Source organism: Passer domesticus, chromosome 17, assembly GCF_036417665.1.
Source record: "Passer domesticus isolate bPasDom1 chromosome 17, bPasDom1.hap1, whole genome shotgun sequence".
Lineage (NCBI taxonomy): Eukaryota > Metazoa > Chordata > Aves > Passeriformes > Passeridae > Passer > Passer domesticus.
Genome location: NC_087490.1, coordinates 4,103,851 through 4,130,285, shown reverse-complemented (window position 1 = coordinate 4,130,285; position 26,435 = coordinate 4,103,851). Strand labels below are relative to the sequence as shown.

General features: G+C 42.9%; 1 protein-coding gene across 6 annotated transcripts in view; it reads right to left on the bottom strand.

Moving 5' to 3' along the window:
- The window catches only part of TAOK3 (TAO kinase 3), a 77,052-nt gene that overhangs the window by 38,743 nt on the left and 11,874 nt on the right, over positions 1-26,435 (bottom strand). For 4 of the 6 annotated variants that reach the window (XM_064392145.1, XM_064392151.1, XM_064392147.1 and 1 more), the window contains 4 exons: positions 5,186-5,275; positions 3,802-4,012; positions 1,181-1,252; positions 202-303 (listed from right to left, as the gene is read on the bottom strand). In XM_064392145.1, the coding sequence (XP_064248215.1) occupies positions 202-303; positions 1,181-1,252; positions 3,802-3,921 (294 nt within the window). In that variant the 5' untranslated portion in view covers positions 3,922-4,012; positions 5,186-5,275. Of the gene's footprint in view, positions 1-201; positions 304-1,180; positions 1,253-3,801; positions 4,013-5,185; positions 5,276-25,929; positions 25,949-26,435 lie in introns of those variants that run through there. The other 2 variants (XM_064392148.1, XM_064392146.1) reach the window with 2 other exon arrangements.

The window sequence follows — 26,435 nt, the reverse complement described above, 5'->3', positions numbered from 1 at the left end:
CCAAATTTAAATCACATGGTGGCTTTAATGCCCTGATTAAGGAAAAAAAAGTAAGTAGTAGGTTTTGTTAGCTTTCCATCAGAAGATGCACAATTTGACTTTATTTTAGTACTGCTCAGCACAACCCCAAAGCTATTTCAGAGCCCGTGCTGAGGATTTGAATGCTGCAGTGTGCATTTGCTCCACATGCCCCTCACTCACCCACGCCGTGTGCTCCTTCAGGTAACAGCCCTTGTACTCTATGGTGTTGGGGTGCTTCAGCTGCTGCAGAAACTTGACTTCTTTGATGATATCCTGCCATTTCTAATGAAAAAATAAAGCAAAAAGTATAAATACATTTCTCTTCTTAATCCTCTACATCCATTCATGCACCACACACTGGAGGACAGTCTGAAAAGGGACCATAAAACTATTTTACAATATGAAGATGGAAAGTCAGTGTTGCAAAAGCACAGCTGTAAATCAGCTGTCTGGGTCCCTCCTGCACTGGGATACCCTCAAGACATATTTAATAGCTTGAGGACTGCCAAAATAATTTTCTTCCTCATTTTAACTGCAATAATTTCGCTTAAATGCTGCTGCTTTGCAAATTGAAGTGTTCAGTGGCCTCAAAGTTAGTGAGAAACTACAGAGAGCAGCAGTGAGCTGCTCACCTTCTGTAACACAGCACAGAACCACTGACATTTGGGAGGAAAAGCAAGGAAAAATTAGTTTAAACCATCCCTGTTTGCTCTTAACAAACAAACACACCCTGCACATCCACACACCAGTCCAAAGGATCAGTGGGTCCAAGTTCCACACAAAAATAAGAGGAACCATTAACACACAACAACTGAAATTAGCAGCTCTTGGCAATTTGATAGATTCTCAAGAATTTCAGAGAGATGTGCTCCAGTGGCCAGTGTGCTCTTACCACACTTCTTAAGAAAATTATTTCTGACACAAGCCCCATCCAGGCATTCTGAATCCCCACCCGCTTCCTTCAACCGAACTATTTGTCAAAATTTGCATAAACTCATTTTCTTTCTGCAAACCTCCACGATTCCCATGGAAGGGAGCAGCTCCTGCATTAAAAGCTGTTCTGTTGGGGTCAAATCAGAGCTGCAGCTCATTCCACTGCTCACATTTCCACTGGAGCTGCCACAGCTCCTGAATGCACAGTTGCCTTTTTTCCTCTCACCTCATTTGTTTGCTTTCCACTGTAGGACATCTTCTTGACTGCCACCACCTCATTAGTGTGGGAATTCGTAGCCTGGAGTAGGGAAAGAGAAACATTGAAAAAAGCAAGAAACAAATTGAAAAAAGCTCAGTTTTCCCCCCTCTCCCCATGGAGTGAGCTGTGCCTATGGCAAATGCAGGCTTTTTTCTCCTATATCCTTGCAAGCTCCTGCACCTCAGAGACATCTTCCTCAGGATATGATTTACCACACAACTGTTAGGATGCTTTTCCCTGATTTTATCTGGCCACATCCACTGTTCCTTCCTCAGACTTTGTGCTACTTCTCTATTGATATGTAAAAGGTCCAATATTGCACCTACTGAGAAGCCTCAAAATACAGTTTTATTGGAATTACAGTAGAAACAGTTTTAGATGAACCTTTGGCAAAAATGTTTGCCAAAGAAACAAATAAAGAGGTGTATCAAAATCTCCATGATTTCATCCAAAAACTCCATACAACACTGACATTCTTAAACAGCTATTTCAATTTCCAGCTTCAATAAGATGATTCAACCTGGAATTTGTCTAAATTAAAAAACTTTCCTTTCACTGCACTAGACCTTAGTTTTGTGATGAAGATTATGCAGCCATCAAAATTCTACTTTTCTGCAGCCTGAATGATGCAGGGATGGCAATTAGAGGCTAAAAACTCAGGTTTGGAAAGATCTCTCCTTGCTTGGACTGGCACTGCCCTCATTTCTGCTTGTTAATGGTAAAAAAAGTCAAGCTTTTGGTCTTAAAACACTTGCTGAAATCTCTGTACCTCCACCATTTTTGGGACAAAAAAAATTAGTGACAGTTAAAAGCTTAAACTATAATGGGAGCTAAATGTGGTAAATCCTCCTTTAAAGTGATGTATTAACTAATGACATTTTTTTGAGGCATGTGGGGACTTCAAAGGAAAACTGTGTTGAGTGAACCAGAGGGGCACAGGAATTACTGAAGGGAGGTGACACAGGCCCCTCACAGCTCACACTCCTCAAACGAGGCAGAGAAAGCTGAAAATGAGAAACTCTGGGACAAGGCAAAGCCCTTCCCCGCCACCTGTCACCCTGATTCAGCACAGAGAAGATCAAGAGTGTTTTACTCAGATGTATTTATGCTTCCTTTCTGCCTGTCACATGAATTCCAAGCAGCTCCACCATGCTGTCTGTCCTTCCAGCTGGGATTTGTCACTGAAGGACACACTGCCACCTTCCCAGAGCTGGGGGGAAGTTCTGGCTGCACCAAGAGCTTGGGATGCTCCTGGCTGAGACAACTCCCAGGGCTCTGTGAGCACACCTGGGAACAGCCATGTGGCTGAGGCAGTTTGGGCCTATTTGAGATGAAACCTTGAGAAATTATATTGTTATCCCTGAAAATACACATGAAATACTTAAGGTTCCTCTCCTTACAACAGTTCCACCAACACCTCCATCACTTCACACAACTCCAAACAGTAAATTGGAATGCTTGAAATAACTTATATTAGCCTATAATATCAGCTAAATATGTCAGGGATCTTCATACTTTACTGTCTGATATTCAGAAACCCAGCTCCAGTGAACCTGATCCTCCTGAGTGGCTGACCATGGTTCCAAGCAGCTTTCATTTGGCTTTAACTGATTTTTTCAATATGGATTCTACTTCAGTCTCACTAATGCCAACTGGATTGTAATTCTTTCCAATTCCAGTATTTTGGATTTGGCTTTGTTTGATACCAACTGTAAAAGCACCTTTTTTTTCCCATATTAAATTCTCTTGCCTGTATCAATGAGTGCCATACATCCTTCCTGTCTGAATTCCCATTCCTCTGAGGACTCTCTCTTTGCTTTTGCCACAAAGGAAATTGTAGAGATTTCCAAACATAAGAGCTCCAAGTATCTTGAAATTCCAGTTTGGTAAATTAATTTTCAGCTGTTTAAATTCAACTTTCAGCATAAAAACATAAAATACTTGACCTGGACAGCTGGGTGCACTATTAAGACTATAGTAAACTGCTACCATAAATATGTGGCATTCACATTCTCTGAAAAAAATCCCTTCATCCAGGATTTTTCTCCTGGGAAGCTGAGAAGCCTCAGAGAAAAGGAAAACAATTCTTATCTCACTTGCTTCTCCTGTGTTGTGCTCATGTGTGGAATGTGTTTGGGGATTGTTCACCCACAGGTGATTGTTTCACTGGATTCTGCTCTGAGTTGTTTTGGCTCTTTGGCCAATCAGGGCCAAGCTGTGTCATGACTCTAGAAGGAGTAATGAGTTTTATTATTATCTTTTTAGCATTCAGTAAGTATCCTTTCTGTATTCTTTAGTATAGTATAGTGTTCTTTAATATAATATAGAATCATAAAGTAATAAATTAGCCTTCTGAGAACATGGAGTCAGATGCATCTTTCTTCCCTGCCATGGGGATCCCTGCAAATACAATATAAATACAGCTGGAACATTCAAGACACCAGGAGTGGTTTGGAAACACTTCTTTTTCAGATGTCCTGTCACAGAACTAATGCACACAAAGCACTAAAAGCTCAAGGAACACCTCCTTCTACAAATGCTCACTTGAAATTAGTCTGTTCTCCAAGAAAAGAACCAACTCTACTTACAAAGTAAACTGCTCCGAAGCTTCCATGTCCGATTTCATGCAAACCCACGAATATTTCCTCGGGATCATCTTTGTAGAACAGGTCAGCTATCTCTGGGTCCTTTGGCACCCCTTTGCGCATGGTGAAGCGTGTCAGGAACTGCTCTGTGCTCTCAGGTCCCAGCCAGCTCCTCCCCTCATCGACAAAGCCGTTTGCAGACAGCTCTCAGCACCTGCTGGCAAAGTTCATCTTTCATCTGCTTCCCCTGCACGTGCTGCTGTTCACACTTCTCTGACAGCAACACCAGAGGAAACACTTCCAGCAGCAATAGGCTTCACCATTGCTTCCTCCCTCCGGCCAATTCTTTTTAATTATTAGTCCTATTTAGATTGAGAGATTAAAATGCATTCAGGATACAACAGCTCTTTATCTCACACAGGAAGCAAGTGCTGCAGTGACACTGAAGTCCACTTGAATTCAAGAGTGCTGTTGCTATGCAAAACATCCTGTGACAGGAGTTTGTTATTCTTCACGCCAGGCTCCCAGTGTGTCAGTTTTTAGACTCTCTCTGTTGTTCCTCCTACTTTCCTGGGCTGTTTGCTTTGTTTCTCTACTCCCAATTGCCAGCTGGTGGAAAAGTCAGCTGCTATTCCACAGCAACACTCTGCAGCCATGTAATTGTTATTTCTCATTTATTTACTCAGAGCTGTATGACAGCCAGTGCTGCTGGGTTGTGATTGCTCCCAGCACATGGAATTGCTTTTGAAGAATCCTAAATTCCATTCTATAGGGCACACCTTTGCCTCCTTAAATTATTCCTTAGCACAGAACTGAGCTGCACCTAAATGAAGATTTTCACTATTCATTCCCAAAATTTTATTTGTGTGGGAAGGAAAACAGAAAGAAGAAACATCCTAATACCAGGAAGTTTTCCAATTCTTAACAAAACATCTTGAAAAATGGGCATTGACTCATTAAATATTCATATGCAAAGCACTGATGGGGGCCTTTACTCATCTGCTTTTGGCTTGTGAAATGCAGCAGAGGAGCTGCAGCTGAGCCACTTGGAGCAGTTTCCATCAGGCTGGAGGTACTTTCACACCTGTGGTTCAGCACCTCCTTCACTGAGGCCACATCTTATCTGTGCACATCAAACTCCTGCAAACACCCTGCAGGCCCTTCAGCCTATACCATGATACACACCAGGGCAACATTTCATGACCAGCTGAAATGTAACAATCAGACACATTTTAAACTAAAACACACATAGAAAAGGCTTTAGAAGGTTTTGGATTTCAAATGCCATCTGGATGAAAGCAGAATTTTGGCCAGGTGCTGAAGACAGCCTCCCTGGCAGAGGGTCAGTGATGGAGCAAGGAGGAGAGGGGCAGTGAGAGGAGCCCACCTGGATAGCTGTGGCACCAACCATGCTCCGTGGCTCACATTCCTCCCAGCAGCATTGTCCCGTGCTCCCAGCCCTCCAGACTCTCCTACTCTGCAAAGAAAAAAAAGGGAATTGGATTTAGAAACATGATTTTTGAAGTTTTACACCTTATTCTAACATACAAAACACCACATCCAGTAAAGACCAGTGAACAAAGGGGAAGCACAAGGAGAACTGGCTGAGAATGTTTATGGGGCGTCTTTAGGTGGGGATAAAACACTTCTGTGCTCCAAAGTCCTTGGACTATATATCACTGGAGGACAGAAAACCAGGAAAAGAGGTTAAATGCCAAGTTCTTTGGCTTTCATAAAGACTCTTAAGCTTGCTAGAGCACAGGAAGCTCCCTCTCAGACCCTGCTTTTTAGATCATCTATAAAAAGGACAAAGCTCAGAAAAAAATCCCCATCCCTGGCAGTGTCCAAGGCCAGGCTGGATGGGCTTGGAGCAGCCTGGGACAGTGGAAGGGGTCCCTGCCACGGCAGGGGGTGGCCCTGGATGGGCTTTAAGGCCCCTTCCAACCCAAAGCATTCCATGATTCTGTCAGAAGCTGACAAGGCTGTGTCCATTACTGGACTCTGTGCTCTGCCTGATGACACACAAGATTCCAGGGAAAGCCCTGGCACTGGCAAGTCAAACACTGCTGAACTCCACCAGGGAGAGGAGGAGCAGTGAGAAGATGGAAGAGGAGCCACTGAGCCCCACCAGTTGCCATCAGATCACAGTCAGGGATGGCCCCACTGCAGCCACCCACTCCCATGGGTGTAGGGACACCCCAAAGAGCCACTCTTGTCCCCTCAGGGGACTGGGACACAGGGAGAGCTGGGAACAGCCTGAACTCATGGAAAATGGTATCCTGTAGCTACATGCACAGCAGAAATGCTTCCAAGTTAAGCACAGTGCAATAGTTACCACTGCCAAAATCTGAATTAATAGGCACCTGATTTAATGACACACTAACTCATGTTCTCCTTTATTAGGGAAAAAATAAATGAGCAGAAATCTTTCTGTTAATAGCTAACATTACCAAAAATGTTATTTTTGTTCCTTTATCTCACCACAGGCCAATAGTATCAAGCTGTTAAAAGGCTATTTGAAGAGCACCAAAAAAAGGCTCTGCACTGTTTTGCTTTACAAAAAAAATCAAGTATAAACAAAAGCCAGATGAATGAAATTATTATTCATTTTCAGCTGATTGGCCTCACCCAAAGGTGCTATATTTACTACAGCCCTGCAGACAGGGCAAAGAATGCAGTATTTCAGGTCTGGCATTCTTCAGCCAACAGAAAAATCCATCTGGCTTTAAAAAAATAAAAACAAACTGATGGATAAAACAGTTTATCCATCTCCAGTCAAATGAACCTCTCTGCCATTAAGAAAGGCTGTGCAGCTCCAGTATTCAAGGTATTTAAAATGGGAGGCTAAATGTCAATACTTAAGAGTTAAGCCATAAGTAATAATGTCATTTTCCAATTAGGGCAGACACGAGTAGTGAGGCAAGTGAATCTTCCTGGTAAGTCTGCTCAGCAGGGCTGTTATTTCCCAGTAATGAAAATAAAAAAACTTAGGATGGAAAGTGAATCAACAGCAACCTGAGCTGTGCCGATTGAACACGACCACAGAGTGATGCACAGGATCCCACAAACCCTGAGAGCCCTCTGCAGACACCAGGGCCACAGTTTGGGTCCTGACAGTGTAAAACACCACAGGTGCACATCACAGCTCTTCCACTGAGGCTGGCAAGGTCACAAATCCTTAATATCACAACTCTCATCTAGATGTGGATACTGCAATAAAAATTGTTTAAATCAAGGAAGAGCACTGTAAGAGTTGAGTGCCATTAGTAGGAAAAACTTAAGCTGAAGGTATGGTCAATTTGAGCAGGACCTTTTCATTACCAAAGTGCTGACTTTATACACCAAGAAACAATTTCTGTTAGAAGCCTGATTTCTGCCTTTCATCCTTGTAAAGTAGCATTTTGAGATCCTGCATGTCCTGAAGACCTCAAAAGGAAAGATCATTAATCACACTGGCAGTGACTTAGGGGAGTGACAAGTAACTGGATTTTGAGGGTCTGGGAGATCAGCATTCTGTTCAGATAACAGAGTTCCCTCAATGCTAAGCAACCCTCCCATTTAAAAACCATGAATTAACTACTTTTGCTACACAAAGGACCACTTAAAACTTCCAGGTGCTGTATTAATACCAACAAAAAATTGACCCACATATAAGAACAAAACACAACTGGAAGCATTTTTAAGAGGAGCTAAACTGACATTTCCAAATAATCCATGGATCTAAAATGATGTCAGTCAATGAGATAAACTTGAGAACTCAGAGTGTGTGGCTTGTGAAAACCCAGCTTGAATTGCATCTCACAGCACCACAGGGCTGTTTCAAATGTGCCCAGAAACTCACAAAATTAATTTTAGTTCCTAACTACACCAGGGTACTTCCCAAAACAAGGACAAAGTTTTCCACTCCATGCAGAAAAACAAACTACAGGAAACAGGGTGGACCAGCAGCAGATTCCACTCAGAGGAGGAGCAACATGACATGGCTCATGCACCCATTTTTAGATGCCTATTTTGAGGGGAATAAATTCACACCAGAATTATTTTCCCAAGAATGGCGAGCACAGAGCCCCATTTCATCACTTCAGTGTCTCCAAAACCTGGAACACAATGTAAAGAAGGAAATTCTGAGACAAATTCAGCTGATAACTGTTCTAAGTAAGAAACCTTTTGAGCTTGAAGTAAGGAAGGTGCTCAAGTTCCCCTGCAGTCCCCACCCACAAACTGACATGGTTTTGTTGGTTTGATTTGGGCAGGTTTTGTGTTGTTTTTATGAAATTGGAGCTCTTCCCCTTCCCTTTAATTGGTACATATGGCTGGCTGGCCAGCCAAACACAAACACTTCATCCTGGGCTGATTTCCTCACATGAAGACCACAGCCTTGGATGAACAGCCCATTATTTCAGAGAAGCTTTTTGGAGAACACTCTGGAACTTCCATGTTTTAAGCTATTCAGTGTCATTTCTTTGATTGTTAAGAATTACTTTCCCAGCTAACTTGATGTAAATGAACACAACATATGTGTTTTTTCCAGGCACTTCACCCATTTCAATGCTTAAACCAGTCAGATTCACACACCTGGCACAGAAACTCAAACTATGAACAGGGCATACAAAAAGCATCTCCACCACAGCCTTTGTTTGCTTAAATTAATCACCAATTGCAAGACACTCAGGAAAGATTTCATTCTGGTTGAGAAGCAGCAAGTCCTCTCACGTCCTTCCCTCAGATTTCTCTGAAGCAAAATGATTCACTCAGGATGGAACTGGAACAGAAGGTACCCAGTGACCTTCAGCAGGAAGGACAAATATTCCTGAGCATCTGGGGCTCTGCAGGTATCAGGGCAGTGTCCCTGAGGGCACACAGCAGGAGGAGCAGGCTCAGGACACGGGGACACGGTGTGCCAGGAAAGCTGGGCAGTGACCAGAGCCACAGCAGTGGCACCAGCAGCAGCTCCTCAAACACCACCTCTGCTGATGGCTTCTCCAAGGAAAAACTCCCCAGAACACCCAAGTCAACACCACCCCCATTGCTGCAAACATCTGGGTGCAGCCACAGCTGTTCACCACCTCCAGCTTTGAGCAGAAGTGCAGGAATTCCCCTCTGCAGTGCACCTGGAATTCCAGCCCAGCGCTGCGCTCGGGGGTCAGGGCAGCGCAGAGCTGTGTGTGCATCAGGTCAGGAGGAGTTCACACATTACTCATGCTAATAAAAGCCTGAATCACAACTGTTCTGACCCAGGCCACTGCTGCACGCTGCCCCTGGGGTATGAAATCCAGCTAATAACTTGCAGGGCTTGTTGTAGATAAATGCCTTCACAAAAACAGCTTTATTTCCTGATGAGGAGCAGTAGTTCTAAAGGAAACATTCAATTTATAATTCCCCTATCATCATTATTTATGAAGCAAAAGACAATAAACTCATTAAAAAATTAAAATAAGACAACCTTATTAAAAAATAAATTAAAAAATCAAATCAGTGGGCCTGAAGTCAAGAAACAATCAGTTTTAGTCATCGGGAATGTTTCAACAAGTATGAAATCAAGCCACAGGCCAGCCCTCCCCAAAGGAATAGTCCCAGTTGTGCTCTGAAATTCCACTGCTTTGCTAAATATTGTAATCACAGCTACCCCAAATCATGGGGTACGGCCTGAGCTTCAGTTTGAAAGTCAAACAGCATCATTCTCACAACAGACATGTAATGAAAAGGCAAGAGGCACTGGGTGTAGCTTCCCAATAGTTTTCCTGTTGAATTTAAAACAATTTAATGAAATATGTATGGCCTTGTTAAGTTTAAGGGTAATTAACATGGCTTGGATTAGAACCTGTATTTAACCATAAAATCTAGAGAGCATTGTTAGAGTTTCTCAGGTTTATTTAACAAGATTAAACACTTTCAGTCATGAAATAAACCTTGCCTAATTAAAAATAAAGGGAAGAAAAAAGGCTTCCTGCTCCCAGCAACAACATTTCATAATATTTCATCATGGCACACTTGAAATAATTCAGCAGTACATCTGGAAGGGAGGAAAGATCTGGGAATCATTTTAAACCCTAACATACATAAGTCCAAGTAGCATCATGCACAGAAACACAAATTTTGTCAGATCTTCTCACCAAAACATCTCTAAAAAGCATCACAGATGGGTCATGAAATTGAGAAAATTGCCTCCCTATTTTCATCATCTTTTTCTTCTCTTTAATGTTTTTATCAGGCTCTTCATCATGTTGCCTAAAACTCCAGACCATTATAAATTGATGAGTATTATGCTGTGTGTGCTACTCAGAGGCACAAATAAGTCATTGGATTTGTTTGTGGAAGCCTCAAGAGACACCAGCACACTCAGAGTTTCCTACCTATTAATGTAATGGCTTCCAAAGAGCTGGATCCATTTTGTGGTTTAAAGCTATTTTTAGGTACTTTTCAAAAAAAGAGTTTATATTTTGATCATCACATAATCAAGAAAAATAAAACAAAAAATAAACCAAGCAGCAGCTGACAAATCTATCCCCAGAGGGGTCCAGAGTGATGGTGCAGTGAGATCTGAGCTGCTCCCACTCACCTGCATTACAACTCAGAGCTGCAGGATCCCCAGGGACACTGAAGCCACCACAGTGGCCACCAGGTCATTTAAATAGCAAACGAGGCTGAAACCTCATCTACACCTCCAGTTCAAGTTTTCCTCAAGTGTAAGAAGTGACTGCCACAATAACTCTGAACACAACAAAATTCTTTGTATTTTAAAAGCAGTTTTCTTATCATGACTTAGATGGCCTGACTTCTGATTTGTCCCTTAAAGGCACAAACTGCAGGGACTGTTAGATTTAACTACCTGAGATGAACATGTAATTATGTTACTGGACAGTTACTGTGTGCTAGGCAAGGAAAAGGTGTGCTTTAAGACAGGCACGTGAACATATTTATGTAAAAAAATCCTGTGATGCCATTTGGGGCAAAATGTGATTTCATTATATAAGTGCAGGGCAGTGAGCGAGTCCTGGTGCAGCTGCATGGATTTTGTCATAACATTAGCTGACTTTGAAAAAGGAGTTTTCTATTTAAAAATCCTGTTTATTCTCTTTGTGCAAGAAAACGTAAACTCAGGTTCTGATTTTCTGGAAGCTGCCTCACAGTAAAAGTGGCCAGAAGGAATCAAGCAGGAGATCCTTACACAAAGCAAGGAAACAAGACACAGGCTGTGTGCATGAAGGAGGAAAAGAAAAGCCATTCCCTGGCCATGCAGGGTGAGAACACCTCTCACAACAAACCAAATTGTAGGGTTTAACTCTTTTCTTCTCTTTCAAGGGACAGGGGAAGGCATATCTGAAAATCCAGGAATCTTCACCATGACTGACTATTAATAAAACAACCCTCCTAGAACAGCCCCAAACATCAATTTTAGAGAAGGTGAGTTGCACAGTGCTGTGGATGCTGTTCCTCCTCTCCATGGATAAAAGGGAAAGGTTTCTCATCCTGCCCTATTGCAGCTGGTTTATTAAGCAGAGAAAGCCACAGCACTCCAGCACATTTCCACAACATTCCCAACGTGGCTTTCCACAATTCCATGATCTACATCCCCCAAGACACCTCCTTTTCACTGTGCTACAGTTCCCCCTTTCTTTGCTCCCCGAATCTCTCCCTACTACAAGTTCTCCTTTCTGAGCCCTCCTTCCTTCCTGCCTGCCCTGTGCCAGCCAGAGATAACACTTCAGGAAACAGCTTTGGGACTGCTTCAGTTTATCATTTCTGCTCCACCTGCCCTCACTGCCTCTCCTCCTGACCTATTTACAGGCACAACCAATTAACAGAAATAACAGGAATTTGTTCCATGCTGGTACCTGCAGAAATGGCTACACCTGTTTCATTCAGGTGCCAAAGTCTGCTTCTAGTTTGACTTTTTCTAGTTAAACGAGAAAAAGCTTATTTGGGAAAACCCAACAAACTCCATTTCACGTGGGAATATTATTATTAAAGGATGATAGACTAAGTCTAGCGGGTACCAGCTAAGGCAATATCAGTCATTAATATTACATGAGTTACCCACTGGCTTTCTAAGTTTATTCTTTTATAACCTGCAATTTTTATGGGTGTTAATGAAAGACACAGAAGTGAAATATGAGTGGCTGACATCCAAAAATCTCCTTATTATCATCTAATAACTGTGTCCAAGAAAAGAGTGTTTGCCCTCTATGAAAAGAGCACTGGATGGCTGAAAGTCTGGAAAGAAGAAGGATCACGTGTTGGTTTTATTCACAAAGAACTCAAAGTTTGCTGTATCAGTCACCACATGTATTTGTAAGACAGCCCCCTCATGGATCCCCCTTCTTCAGGATCATTTGAACACCCTTGTGACAATCACAGCCCTTAACTGCATGCACAAGTCATGAAAATACCAAAGTATCATGGTTAACAAAGTAATAAATAGATTTTTTTCCTGCCACAATAGAGCAAACCACCCCCAAACAGCGTGACAGAGACTGCTGAGATGGAAAGGAAACCCACAGGAATGATGCCAGTTTTCATGCAGGGTTGTAACTGGGAATAATGAATGGCTCTTTCAGGTAGGAGGCTAAAATAGAGATCACACATTATGGGGGGAGAAAAGAAAATTAAGAAATAATAAGGAAGAAAAACTTCCTGTCAATATATAGACAAACAGGTCCATTGCAAGTTCCAGAGTAAAGCTAAGAAAGAATACAAAAAAAAACCCAAAAAAACCCCACACTAAAACCAACCCCAAACCAAAATCCCGCAGAATTCTAAACTGAAATAACTCATTTGCTTTAGCAGATTAAAAAAAATTCTGAGTTAAGACTGAAATTAAAACTGCCACACTATGTCATTACTGCTATTATATGAGAATATACAACACCCAGAGACTCTTTAAATAACTGGATAACAGAGGTCCAGATCTGTGATTTCAGCCTTGAGTTTTGTCATCTTGGGTTTTATCAGGTCAGGAAAGGCCCTTAATGTTGCTTGAATGCAGAAAAAACTACAATTTTAAATTAGAACTGGAAGGCAAACAAAAACTTGCTTCACTGAGCACTGGAATCAGATGTGCAAAATGAACTTAACATTGCAGCTCAAGTCGGAGCCTTCTCCAGGCAGACACAGTTTTGGTTCCACCAAAGGGAGGGTGGCAGAGGCAGGGACAAGGAGAAAGTCACCTGGGTTAGGATGCACCACCTGGCAGGTACCTGTCCCCTCAGCATTCTCTCTTCTCTATTGTTTTTTAATTAATATTGCAGCATTGAAGAATCACTACAGAGTTTTAACGGACTTTAATTCTTATTTTAAATTATCTATGCTTAAATTTTATTTTTCCACTCAAAATTGCACATACAAGTTTCAGTGCTGCACCCTTGTGCACAGGGACATCCTCAGAGGAGCTTTAATGTGCTGAGATTTAATATTTCAGAGTGTTAAAGGCAGAGAGAAAAAAAAAAGATCAGTAAACTCCAACTACTTGGTGTAAAGAAAACAAGGCAGAACTAAGAGGAAAATATGGGATGTGACTAATCTTCTCAGAGGCAAAGAAAGTAGAGTCTGTCTCCCAGGACCTAGTGGGTCCTTTTAGGAAAAGTGGAAGGTGGATCACCATGGAAACAGAGTATTTTATGAGGTACTTCAGCAGTGCAATTTGCTATGATAGGAACATAATCAGGCGAGCAGCAGTTCCCTTCCAACCAACTAGAAAAGCTTTTAGCACAAATACTGAGTGCCTTTTGGTCTGCTGGAATTCCCAAAAACGAGAAATGGATGCAGCAAAAGACACCACGGATATCAGCTGGAGAAAACATCATCCAAGCTCCAATTCAATTTTGTGGTCACTGCTGGAGCCATCTGAAGGCTCAGAGAGCCCAGGAAAGGGAGGGGAGGGTCAAACTTCCTCACTGCTGGCCCAGTTCTGTGTCAAGTCCCCAGATCACTGCACAAAAATCCCAAGTGACAGCTTTGGGAGGGGGCTGAGGGGACAAGGGGAGCTTCTGGGGGTGGCAGTCATGGACACTTATGGCAAGGGGGGACAAGCAAGAGAAATTCAGGTCAGAGACCTCATTAAAACAAGAAAATATAATGAAAAGGATAGCAAAGCAAAATGAAAGGCCACCATAATTTAGAAACATCTCTATTTCTGCATGAGTAGCCAAGGAACTGGCAGCTGATGTTGGAATGTGTGCTCAATGGCTAACAAAAATTCAGGTTTATTGGCAAACACTGCACAGGAAGAACCATGTGGCGATTGCTCTAACATATGACTGAGCTTTATTTTTGCTCTAATGATAATTTACTATTTTGAATCGCCACCAAAAAAAGCCATTGAGCAGTTTTCTATTTTTGAGGTGGCTGCTGGAGTAATGACAGATTTGTGTAAATTGAATTAGAAGCACCAAAAGGGTTTTGGTCACTTATCTCATAGATAACTTTAACTCCTAGCAGAGATGATAAATCATTATGTTAAAAACACACAGAGCCAGGTCCACCTTGAGTGACTCAGACCTGAGAGATCTCAGCAGCAGAACAGGGGCTGGTGAAATGCATTTGGTACAAAAATAGGGTAACAGACAGCAGTACTAATATTTTCAGCTATTCTACACATTGCTGAATTTTAAATTAATTGTAACCACACAGGAAAAAGACCTGGGGGTTGCTGCAGACAGCTCTCTCAAAACATCTGCTCAGCAGGCAGAGGCAGTCAAAAATAGGCAAATGGAGCTTTGGGATAAACACGATAAGAAGCCATGGCCAAAAGTATGGATGGACATCAAAACATTTCATGTTTCTATTCTGATTACAGCAACAAAAGCTTCTCAATGATGAACTCACCCATTTCTGAGTGCAAGGCTCAGAATGCAAGCTCAGGTAACCGATAGCTGCAGGGGAAAACAGAGAAGTTTCCCTTCCCAAGGCAGAGTCCCAGCAGCACCTCCTGGGCTTTGTCCCCAGCCCCCTCAGTCACACACAAGTGCATCACACATTTCCCTATGGATTTACCTCAGGAGCTCTCTCTCCATCCAGAATTTCCCAGTAAACCCCTGGCAGGCTCCCACAGCAACCCAGCACGTTCCCTCCTCACTTCACTCTTTCCTCTCCTTCACACACACCTGCTCAAAGCAGCCGACTCCAAACCTGCTGCTACCCTGACAAGTAACACAAAACCTGGTTTAAGCCACGTTTACTGCTCCTGGTAAGAAATTATCCTTGCCAAAGATTATAGTTCTATTTGATATGGCACTTCAGTGTATTCCAACGTCTAGAGTGACAGCTAAAGATAATGAATAAAAACTCTTGGTTTATTTCATATTTCTGTGGCAATTTTCTGTAGCAAGGAGAGGAAAAACCTCTTTTTCCTCTCTGTAGATTTGTTTTCATCTAACAGACAAATTCCAGTTATACTTTCCAGGGCCCTTTGGAACTGTCAGACTTATTCCAAGGATGTTCAGGGAATCAGAGCCATTTGAAGTATGGTGACTGTAGATAAAACACTGATCAAAACCTCAAGCAGCATTCCGTGGATCCTGCCACCACCAAGGCTGGCTCAGGACTGGTCCCCACTGACAAACAACTACATTTGACCATGGCCAGAGCTAAAACATTACAAATATTGCCATGAGGCATCCCAGTGTTCCACAATTTCCTAATTTGATCTAAACAACTCTCTCAGGGCCACTTGAGCAGCTAAAGCCCAGTGCTTTCCAGAGACAGATGCTCAGGCATCACTTGACCACTCAAAGCTTTGTTTATTTGGACAGATATTGAGATAAAATAGCTCCAAGCCACCAGGACTGTGTGAGCAAGGCCCCAGTTACACAAATGTTTATTTACATCCTCTGCTGTAGCAAGGCTGTCTTTGCAGGGGAAAAAAACCTCAAGCTCAAGACCACCAGATAAGACTGGGCATCCTTGATTTTCAGTCTTGAATTTTGACAGAAACTCACCATTTTCTATTAAAAAAATGCTCCACTACAGTTTTTTCCTTCAAGCCTTGCCTTGAAAGCGAAGCTAAACAAAGCAGGCTTTGAAGGCTGTAGTAGAATTTCAGCATTGTAATCTTAAATCTCACGCAATTAAGCAATTATAAACTTTTCTAAGTGAAACCAAAATGGTCTTTCTGCTGAATAAAACATCTACAGTTCATTCCCTGATATGATCTCGATGCCCTACTTGTTACCTTTTTAACCAGGGGAAAAAAAAAAAAAGCCTGAATGGAGATTAAACAAAACATGAGGTTTTTGTCTAAAGACAACTAATCTTAACTGCTACAGTAAAGCTTTCATCACCAGGAATGTCTCTGCCAACTGTGCTTTCCCCTGCAGGCGATGTTGTTGGACTTAAATCAGAAAAAAAAAATCAGTCATTTACGTCAGTCTATTCCAGTTCTGCTTTCTATTAAGACAGACTGGAGTCCTTCCCCCAGCAGGGCTGGATAAACCTCCTGTTTTCCCACATTTCATTCTCCTCTCAGTTCATGATATAAACCTCACCTGCTTAGGGGGGGGGGATACTCAGCTTAAATTTCTCTGAGAAATGTATTTATGTGAGATACTGGGTTCTAAACCACAAAAATACACACAACATTAAAGGCAAATTCTTCTGAAATAATCCAACTTTTTACCCCAGCTAAAATACACAAAAATCTATTCAACCACTCCTACCTTGTGATTACAGTTTATTTTCCATTTATCTTTCATAACTTTTGGGGGAAGTGTGTGTTGAGGAAAAAGAGCAGGGAAATGAGGTTTGAGGGGTCTGATACCTTCATTAAGCAAGATATCAACAGATGAAGCCAATTTTCTCCTGATAAGGAATATCACCAAACCCACTGAAGCCCCAGAAGCACCAGACATGCCCACAGAATAAAAGTTTTCTGCTGTTTGATGATATTCTGCATAGCCCTGAAGGTATTTGTGCAGGGAGATGTCAGTGCTCATGAGAAAACACTCATTTTTGGATCCATAACAAGTTTATGTACAAGAAAAAGATGTTCAGTTTCCCAAAGAAATGGTCCCCTCACTTGACCCTTCAGAGAATATAAATATTATTCTGTTTTGCAGATGGGAGAAATTAGAGTGTTTTGCCTGACAGTGAACATTTTCAGAACCATTTTACCAGGCTTAGCCATCCTCATACCACAGAGAGGAGCCTTTGATTTTTGTGACAGATATATACTATAAATAAGGCCATTCTGTGTTTTTTATAACCTAGAATTGCTTTTAAATAACTAAAAGAAAGTCCATGTGAAGGATTCTGCATTCACACCTGTCAACTCCACACCCCAAATAACAGCAATTCTCTAAAAAACACAGAAAGGGTATTTTTAAGTGAGAGAATAGACACAAACTTACTCAATTCAAATGCTGCTACATCCTTTGCCTTCCCATTCCCCGAAGCCAAATTCCCTCCTGCCTCCCCGTGCTCCCTCAGCACAGCTTCCCTTTTCATGACATGTTCTGTACAAGAGTCTTAAACATTAATTAAGCCTAACAGTCCTCAGAGATGTTAGCACAGCTATAAAAAGGTTTCTGGATCGAGTGGCTACTGAAGGAACTGGCATCTGATCAAATTTTCAAGAGTTATTCTCCCTGCTTTATGAATAAATCAAGGAATTCCCAGTTTTTGAAAGTCTCCAGCACTTGGTGCCTCGTGTACACATTAACAGCCCTGTTTTATGGATTCAGCATCCAAGGCATAATGAACCTAAGGGGATATTTGTAGTAAAACTATGAAAGAATCCAATCCCATCGTCTAAGTGAGGAATATTTTTAGTTGGGGACAGCTTCTCAATTGCAGGGCTCATTATTTTGTTCTGGTTAATTTTAAGCACAACTGAGACACTCTATGAAAGAAATATGTTTTTCTGCAGACTGAGGCATATTGCCACTAATCAAAGGAATGAAAAATTCTGGTATTAACTAATAAATTCGTGATAGTTCAGTCTTCTACTTTATGCCCAAAATGCTGAAGGAGGGCAGAGGACTTTAGAAAGTCACCTGGATCAGGGTCATTACTGTACAGTAATGGATAAAAGGATACTCTAAACAGGAATAATGGGGGAAAACTCCTTTATGAGTCTTCCTAACTAATCAATACCTAGTACAAATGTATAACTAAACCTAATATGACAATGAGAATGGTCTTAGAAGAGCTACCCTGAGTTTCACATATGTCATTTTAAAGCCTTCAGGGGAAGATGCACTGAACTCTTCTGCTAAAGCTTTTTGTATTAAATAACTATACATTTTGATGATTTTCCCTTATAATGCTGAAAAGAATCAACATTTTCAAAAGCCTAACTACAGGGGAAAACCACTGAATATTTGTATACAAACAATGCACACCAGAACTGCATACTTCTTACCCAGCCAAATTTAAGTATTATGTGACTTTGGAAAAAATAAATATCAGTAATAACCACATATATCTTGCACAAACACAGGTGCTTCCAACCATTTGAGATGATTAGAAAAACTCAGCTACACATTTCTTTGGTGAGAAGGGAACTTTCCCAGAGAATATGAGGAGCACAGCAAGGTTACAGAGCAAGCCTATACTGTGCTTAAACTCTGCATTAATCATAGATGAAGGCCAGCAGAGGAAGTGCCTCTGCTCCTCTCGCTCTCTAGGGAAGTGCAGCGTGGTGAGGCTCAGCTCCAGGCTTCCTCTTTTCCAGGCACGGCAGGGACGGGGCCCCCTCCCTGTCCCACCTACCCCAGGCTGGGCTGGGAACCACAGCTAGGCCTGGCTTTGCAGAGCTGCCTCCCTGGCCAAAGGCAAGGCTGCAGCTTCCCACGGAGAGCTGCTGCTGGCTCCAGTGCCACTCAGCAAAAGCCATTTCTGCAACCCAGATCGGAGGCAGGAAAGCACTGAAGGACTTGCCCTTCTCCCAGGAAAACATCAAGTAATAACGAAATTCCATCCTTGCTCAGATATTTCACTGTGTGCCCCAGATGATAAGGCATACATTGCTCATTTTGTGTTTCTGAACAAAGGAACTGCCACCCAAAACCCAGGGCAGGGAAACCCAGCCAGTGTTTTTCTGTTCACTTCACATTAGCCCCCAACACCAGGATAGGTGACATTCCCAACCTGGCAAGCCCCACGTTAAAATACAGCGATAAAACACATCAGGGAGATAAGAACCACCCATCCTGGGCAGCCAAGGGAGTAAATTCAGGGAATATTCCCCAAGAATGAGATGCTCCTGTGTCTCCAGTCTTACTGTTTCTACACAAAGGAGGTGGGTTAGGGTACAGCCCTGTGCACCAACAGCCTGCATTCCACTGCTCCCCAAAGCTTTCCATTTTACTCTCAGCAAGCCAACCCTCACTTAGCTATGGAAAAGGGCAGGCCATAAGGATCTCTTGGATTTTAAGTGGGTCTGGACATGACAGTACCACAGTGACACTCTGGGGCTCCTCTGGAGCACCATGTGCCTCCAGGCAAGATCCATCCCTGCGTGGGAATCCAGACTTCCACATGGGAAGAAAGAGGCCCATCAGCTGCTGGAGCAGCAGGTTGGGTTTATTTGGATAATGCTGCAGTGAGAAATGATCCTGAGGCTCCACAAGGCAGAGCTGGGTATCTCATCTGGCACACTCAGCTTGCAGGAGAGCCACTCCCTTCCATATCCCTTCAAAGCACCTCTGCCCTCTCCTCTTCCATGGCAGGAGGGAGCTGTGCTCCATGCCAGGCACCCCAGCACCTCCAGCTCCCTGGCTGTTCAATCCCAGCTTGCTGGACATGGCAGCAGGGCACAGTTCTAGGACGTGGTTAACCCCATCCTGCTCGTGCTGCTGCACAGCCAAGGGGATCCCACTGAACCCAAACCTGCACCGTGACACCCAGCAGAGGCCCTGTGAGCCTGCTGGCCATGGCACAGCACTGTGTCCTGGGCTGGAGATGGGGCTGTGTGTTCTATTCCCATCTGTCAGAGCTGGGGCAGTTCTCTGCTGTTCATTGGGAAGTTTTCTTTATCTCTCCCACAGCCACTCCTCCCTCCAGGAGATCTCTGCTGTTCATGGCCACTGAGTGTCCCTGCATGGCTGATCAAATTCCAGCATCCCATGGGGAGATGCTCCGCCCAGGGCAGGAGCCAAGCATTCCTACCTGGATCCAATCTGAGCCTGGAACAGCACAGCAGCCTTTGCCCACTGCATTCCCAGAGGAGCAGCTTTCTCCTGCCCTGCATTCCCACAGGAGCACCAGGCCCATCTCCAGCAGCCCTGGAGCTTCAGAAAACTCCCCCCTTGTGCAGGATCCCTGCTCCAGCAGAAGCACAGCTGGCACTGCAGGAGGGCTGAGCCCCCATGGGATGGGACTGTGCCACCACCCTGACCCACAGGGCTCAGCTCCTGCTCTCACTCTGGCAGTGGTCTGTTTTTTGTTTGTACTATTGCATTTGTATTTGTAGTTGTCCTAGTAAAGAACTGCTATTCCTATTCCCGTATCTTTGCCTGAGAGCCTCTTAATTTCAAAATTACAATAACTCAGAGGGAGGGGGTTTACATTTTCCATTTCAGGGGAGTCTCCTGCCTTCCTTAAGCAGACAAAAAGAATGTGTCTTTTCAAACCAAGACACACTCCCAAACCCATTTCTGTATCTGGGACCAGCAGGTACCCAGGAACTGCCCAGGAGCACAGACCCACTGCCAGTGACACAATCTGCTGCTGCTAAGGGACTGGAGCTGCTGCTGAGTGACATGCCGCTCAGGGGTCACTTTCAAGAGCATAAAAACCAAAAAAAAAGGGAAAGAAAAAACAAGGGGAAGGTTTTTCAGAATTATAAAGTACTAAAAATAGAGTCACCCCCCAGAGACAGCAAGGTAAAACTGAAATTTCAAAGCAGAAACACATTTTCACTGGAGTGCCACGGGACAGAAAGGGAAGAAAGCACCATCACCTTTATAAAGATTTTGCTTAAGCATCCTTATTAAAAAGGGATAAATAGTAGCAGTGTGTAATCATTATAGTAATCCAATATATTTTTGTGTCCCCAACACGCAATTAATTTTATTGACACTCCAGAGCTACCATACACAGCTTGAGAGCGTGTAGCATCTGCTACTTCCAACATGAGTCATGGTAGGAAATTCCCCTGTATTTTCTAGGAACCAGTCAGGCAGCCAGTGATTGAAACAGTGATGTGACTGTATATAACACCCACACAAATGAGAAGAAATAACTTCTATCAATAAATGCACATTATATTTAATGTACTCGCTGCAGATTTCATCTAAGAGGTTACAATTAGAAAAACTGTTTTGGGAAAACATTCCCCAGTTTAATTTGAATGCAATGTAAATTTTGCCAAGAAACGTTAAAGGTCAGAAGAGACTGGAAGAAGAGAAACTAATTTAAATAAATTGCAGGAATTTGAGGACATTTTGAAGAAGGGAAGTAAATATGCAACACCCCACAGCACTTGCCTCCATTTTCAAGTGCTGCATCACTAACTCTATAATCTCTTACCACATCTGTCCCGTCCCTAAACTTCAAATCATTGGTTTTTAGGGGTTTTTTTCTATACTGATATAAAAGTATAGTCTAATCATTAGTATAAAAATACTAATGATTTTTTTTTTCAACTCTCCCCCTGCATGTTCTGTTTTAGGCAAAACTACAGAGGACCAAACTCTTTCTCACCTTCTGACTTCACTCCAAAACACCAGGCTAGAAATGCCTCATTTTCAACAGCCACGCTGCCTCCTGCATCCCCAGATGTTCCACATCACAGAGACACTCTGTGCTCACTCTGCCAACAGCTGGATCTGTCACTGTCCCCTCACTCAGACGTGACAGCCCCACAAAAGCCTCTCTGAGGACACATCCACAGCAGCTGCTGCCTTTAGATTGGCCTCAGGAGTAAACCCTGAACTTAAAACATCCTGGTCATGTCCACCTCTCACTTCCAAACAAGTTACCACCATAACACAGGCACCGTGATGTGCAAAATTTAAACTTACCTGAGGTGTGACGTAAGCCAGGATAATTGGGATTTTAAGAGTCAGGTCACATTACCAGATGGCTCTAAGGAAGGAAGGCAGCCTCACTGACAGCACAGAACTAGTTCTTGCTTAGCAGGTATGGAGTCTTTTCTAGGCAAAAAAACCCTCAAGGTGCAAACCAAACTCAGGGAGTTATTTTATACTGTGCTGATCAATTTCAGTGTTTTTAGTCCATGATCAAAACAGCTGCAAAGAAAGCACGTGGATAAAGAACTGCAATGAAGATTCATGCAGTTTTGGAGCACTGGTTGTGTATTTCAATCTAAAGACACATTTTTGGGTTTGACTTCTAATCTGACAAGAGCTCAGAGACATTTGTGTGCAAGCAGGCAACTAATAACCCTTCCAGATAAGGCCTGGGGCTCCTAGAATTACCAAACAGCAGCAGGCTCACCTTCAGGGTACACCATGGCCTTCTTGAATTACCAGGACTCTTGATAAAAATCCAGTAGGACAAAAGAGAAATTCCACCTCACTTTTGGATACCTGAAAGTCACAACCTCATTCATCAATGGAGAGAGCCTAAAACAAACCCACCACAAACCAGCAACTGGAAGGATATCTGCTTACACAAGACCATGGACACAGAACAAGATTCACTCATTTTCACCAAGGGACTGCAAAGAGGATCACAAGCCCTTGGTTTGGAGACAAAAAACTATTTGCTATCCCAATAAAGGGATAAATCCCGAAGTGAGAGATTGGTTTTACTGAGTCCCCAAACTCATGCAGGCTCCCTCTGCAACCCCAGAGCAGTCTCAGCTGTCTTAAGGCAAAACTTTCAGTGAATTGTGACACCACCCACTTATCTGCAATATTTATACTGACAATGAAGTTCTCCAAGCATGAACTTAAATATATATTTCCACCTAGCCTAGCTAAATGTGGCACCCCATTTGAATAGTCTGCCATGTTACTATAATAAATTAGCAGTAGTATGTCAACAAGGACAAAAAGTACTAACACACAGAGCTGTCCCCAGCACTCACAGAACCCCCTTGCCAGCATCAGATGTCACCTAAAATTATTTTTTTTCCCCCAGACATTGAATTTTCTTTAGAAGACTTCTGGTTGGGAGCTTTTCAGAAAACACCTGATGTAAAGTAAAGCTGGAATTCTTTGCAAATATTTACACTAAATTAAGGGTTTGTTCTGAAGTATCAGATCACTGCAGTTGGCAGCAATAAAGTAAGGCACAGACCAGGCTGCAGGGCTCCATAGCTGGTTTTAGTTCTGAAGGAGACTATCATTCTAATCAGAATTTTTCCCTTTTCAGACATCATATGGCCTTCAGTTGCACAGCAGCACTCATTCAATACCAAAGCAGAATACACAGATGTCAACCCAATCATATGAATATAGTGTCTTGTTTATAGGCTGCAATCAGTGCTACAAAGGGGAGATGAAGAAACAAAATCTGAATATTATAACCAAAACTTCTATGTTCACAAGTCTACCCAATTCCCAGGTCCCTCCTGCTTTCCCAAAAACACAAATCCAAATTCCCTGAAGCAACAGGAAAGAGCATAGACAGGCCTGTGCATACAATGGCCTCCATTTGCCCTTATGCATTTTAACTTTTGCTACAGGAAGCACCACTGAAACACAAACCAAAGCAGATTTGTCAGAGGTCTCTGGGAGTCTGAAGAGCAGCTCATGGGCAGCTGTTACAGGAAACCTGCTCAGCAAAATGGCCAGAACACATTTGTCATGTGTCACCTCTCTGGGGAAGTGCCAGCTGCGTGTCCAGGAGTTGGTATCAGCAGGAGAAGTGTGGGTAATGTCAGTAATTATATGCATTATATAAGGTGTGCTTGCAACACTCCCATTTCCTTCTCCATAAAGATTAAAACTTCTAAGTAGCTTAACTGTTTGATGGAGACAAGGACAGCACTGCTGCTCCCAGGAACTGCAGGAACTGATTTTCCAAGCCAAGGTTTAAGATCCAGCAGTGTCTCTCAGCACTCAGGGCTGCTGGGCACATGAGGTCAGTCGTGGCCAGAAGCTCCACCTCAGGAACATCTGCAGAGTCCAAGCACTGACCTGGCTGCCCCAATTTGAGTTTCAGCTGCCAGTGCCCACGAAGCACAGCATCCCTGAGGGGCCCTGATGGGATGCAGAAGGAGCTCAGTTCTCAGCACAGCCTGAATTAACTCACAGGAATCCTACACTGCACCTCAGCACTCACCTAGCCTGGATAAAAGGAGGACCCAAAGATTTTACCTGTGCTGGCACTGGATGAATAAGTAGATTTAAAATGCTCTTTTCCACAGAGGATGATTCAGCTGCTCCACTACACACACACAGAACATGTATAGCTTCAAAATGCTTTTTAAAAAAACAGCAACCCACCCAGAAATACATCTGCACAAATCCTTCAGTGTACAGACCACCAGCCCTCAGCACTGCATCATTCATAGCTCTGGTGAAGAGCTGAATGTGAGCGCTGCCATTTTTGTATTGTGTTTTAAAATCCATTTCATGTCCATGACTGCTGTGTGAGTTTTACTCAGGAAGGAACAATTCCCACAGCGTGTGCAGAATAACACAGGCAAACACCCCTCAGCCTGCCATGGGGATGTGAACCAACCACTAACTGTAAATATGACACTGACTTCTGTGTCTGCAGTGTAAAACAGCTTCCAAGCCTGGAAGAGAAATGCCAATATCAAGCTTAAAGATTAATAAATGAGCTGAGGAAACCCCTTTGCTGTGCAAGGGCAGGACAAGGAGTGTTTTGTCACCAAAGATTAGCCAATACACAGGAACATAAGGGAAGTACAAGCAGAAAGGACATTTCACATCTGAATGACTGAGACATTTAACCATTTAATTAATATCCATCATCACAGTACCTTTCCAGCTCTTTCAATCACAGAATCAACACAAAGGCTAAGGAAAAGAGTCCAAGCGTGCACCTGAAGTGCAGCATTCCAAACACAGGCTCCCAGAACTTCCTCATCCTCCCCTCCTATCACTCATGGCCAGAAGAGACTGGACTTACCGAGAAAGTGAGATAAAGTAACAGTCAAAATAAACACAAACCGCCCTGTAAATCTCAAAGGGTAACCCAAGGCAAACACTCAACAAACCAGAGAGATTTTAAAGGCTGCACAGAAAATGTGTCCTTCAAAAGGCTGCACTATCTTCCCAAACAGGGACACACAGAGCCCAAGCACTTTAAGGACAAGGAACAAGATGACCAGCACATAAAGAGAAGTGCACTGTATTCATCTGAAGCATGTTTTTGACAGCCAATTAAAAAATATCATCATTAAAATTAAATACAAGCCAGGAAAAGCTTTTCAAATAAATTTCGCTTCAAAATCTGATTTGTGTTCTGGTATGGTTTGGGATCTGGGTTTAAGTCAGTCCCAACACAGGCAGCAGAGCTCTTTTACTACCTGCTCTGAGTTCCACAGAGATAAATTCTCCGAGTTCCTCAGCAGATAAATTTGGCAGCCTTACACAAGGACTCAAGATTTCCATTTGAGCCACCAGAGGTTTCTTGATTCAATTCAGTAATGCATCATTTGGCATCTAATTTAGGAGGGAGGATAACATTTTAAAGCTGCTTCTGAGAACAGTGGAACATGCCCAGATCACTGTAGAAAGATCCTGGAAAAGCTACAAGGAATTCAGATGGTTAAAGGTACTCCTGCCACCATCAGCCTGGAAATGCCTCTTTGCCCTGTCCTTCCTTCCAGCGTGGATTTATTGAACCCATAATTGAAAGCATTCACCATCAGGTCTGTCTGATCTCAGATAACACGCTCAGACTTCACTGCAGCTTCTCAAACAGAAAATGTGAAAGGGCCACCCCAACACTGGCAAAGACAGACTGATCCCAAAGCTCAGCGAGTGAAATGGTGCTTGAGGAAAGCAGATCCTTCAAGGTCAACATAAAAATGTTTTGGTCATAGAGAAAAGCTAAACTCCAGCATACACCTGCTCTCCCATCAGAAAAAAAACAAAAAAAACCAAAAAAAAAACAAAAACAACTTGCTCTAGATCACAAGACTTCACCCTTTTACAGCCAAACTGAGTCAGCATGAGACAGCTTAAAGCAGTATGAAAATAATCTCAGAACTCTGTGCCCTTATACATGAACTGCTTGTGTGGTACTTACTGTGGCAGGCAGAAGACTTCCATTTATGAAAACATCCTTAACTTTCTTTGAGAAAGCTGGAATAACCACTGTTCATGCTGCAGCAAATGCACATGGCTAGGCACTTGACCTAAGGATAGCTGAGTTTTGGTGGCCTTTAATCACATCAATATGGGGGGAAGAGGCAGGGAGCCAGGAAAACATCACTGTGTGCCTTCTGAAAACTTGTTATTTTTAACAGTGCAGTTTAAGATCAGCAACCCTGAAGCAAAATGGTCAGAACATTTTCTTCCACCGGTGTTGACAGCACACCAAGAGCTTTCAGAGGGCGAGCATTTCAGGCCAGTGCAGTGAAACAGAGATGCCAGGAAGGAAAGCTCACCCACTGTGGCAAAAACCATGAGAAGGGTGAGTTTATTCATCCATTATGCTGAAGAGCTTAAAATAGAAACATTCTATATGTCTCACCTCAGGCCAGGATGAACAACTGAACAGAAGTGAATCACTTCTGTTACAGCAAATGACTG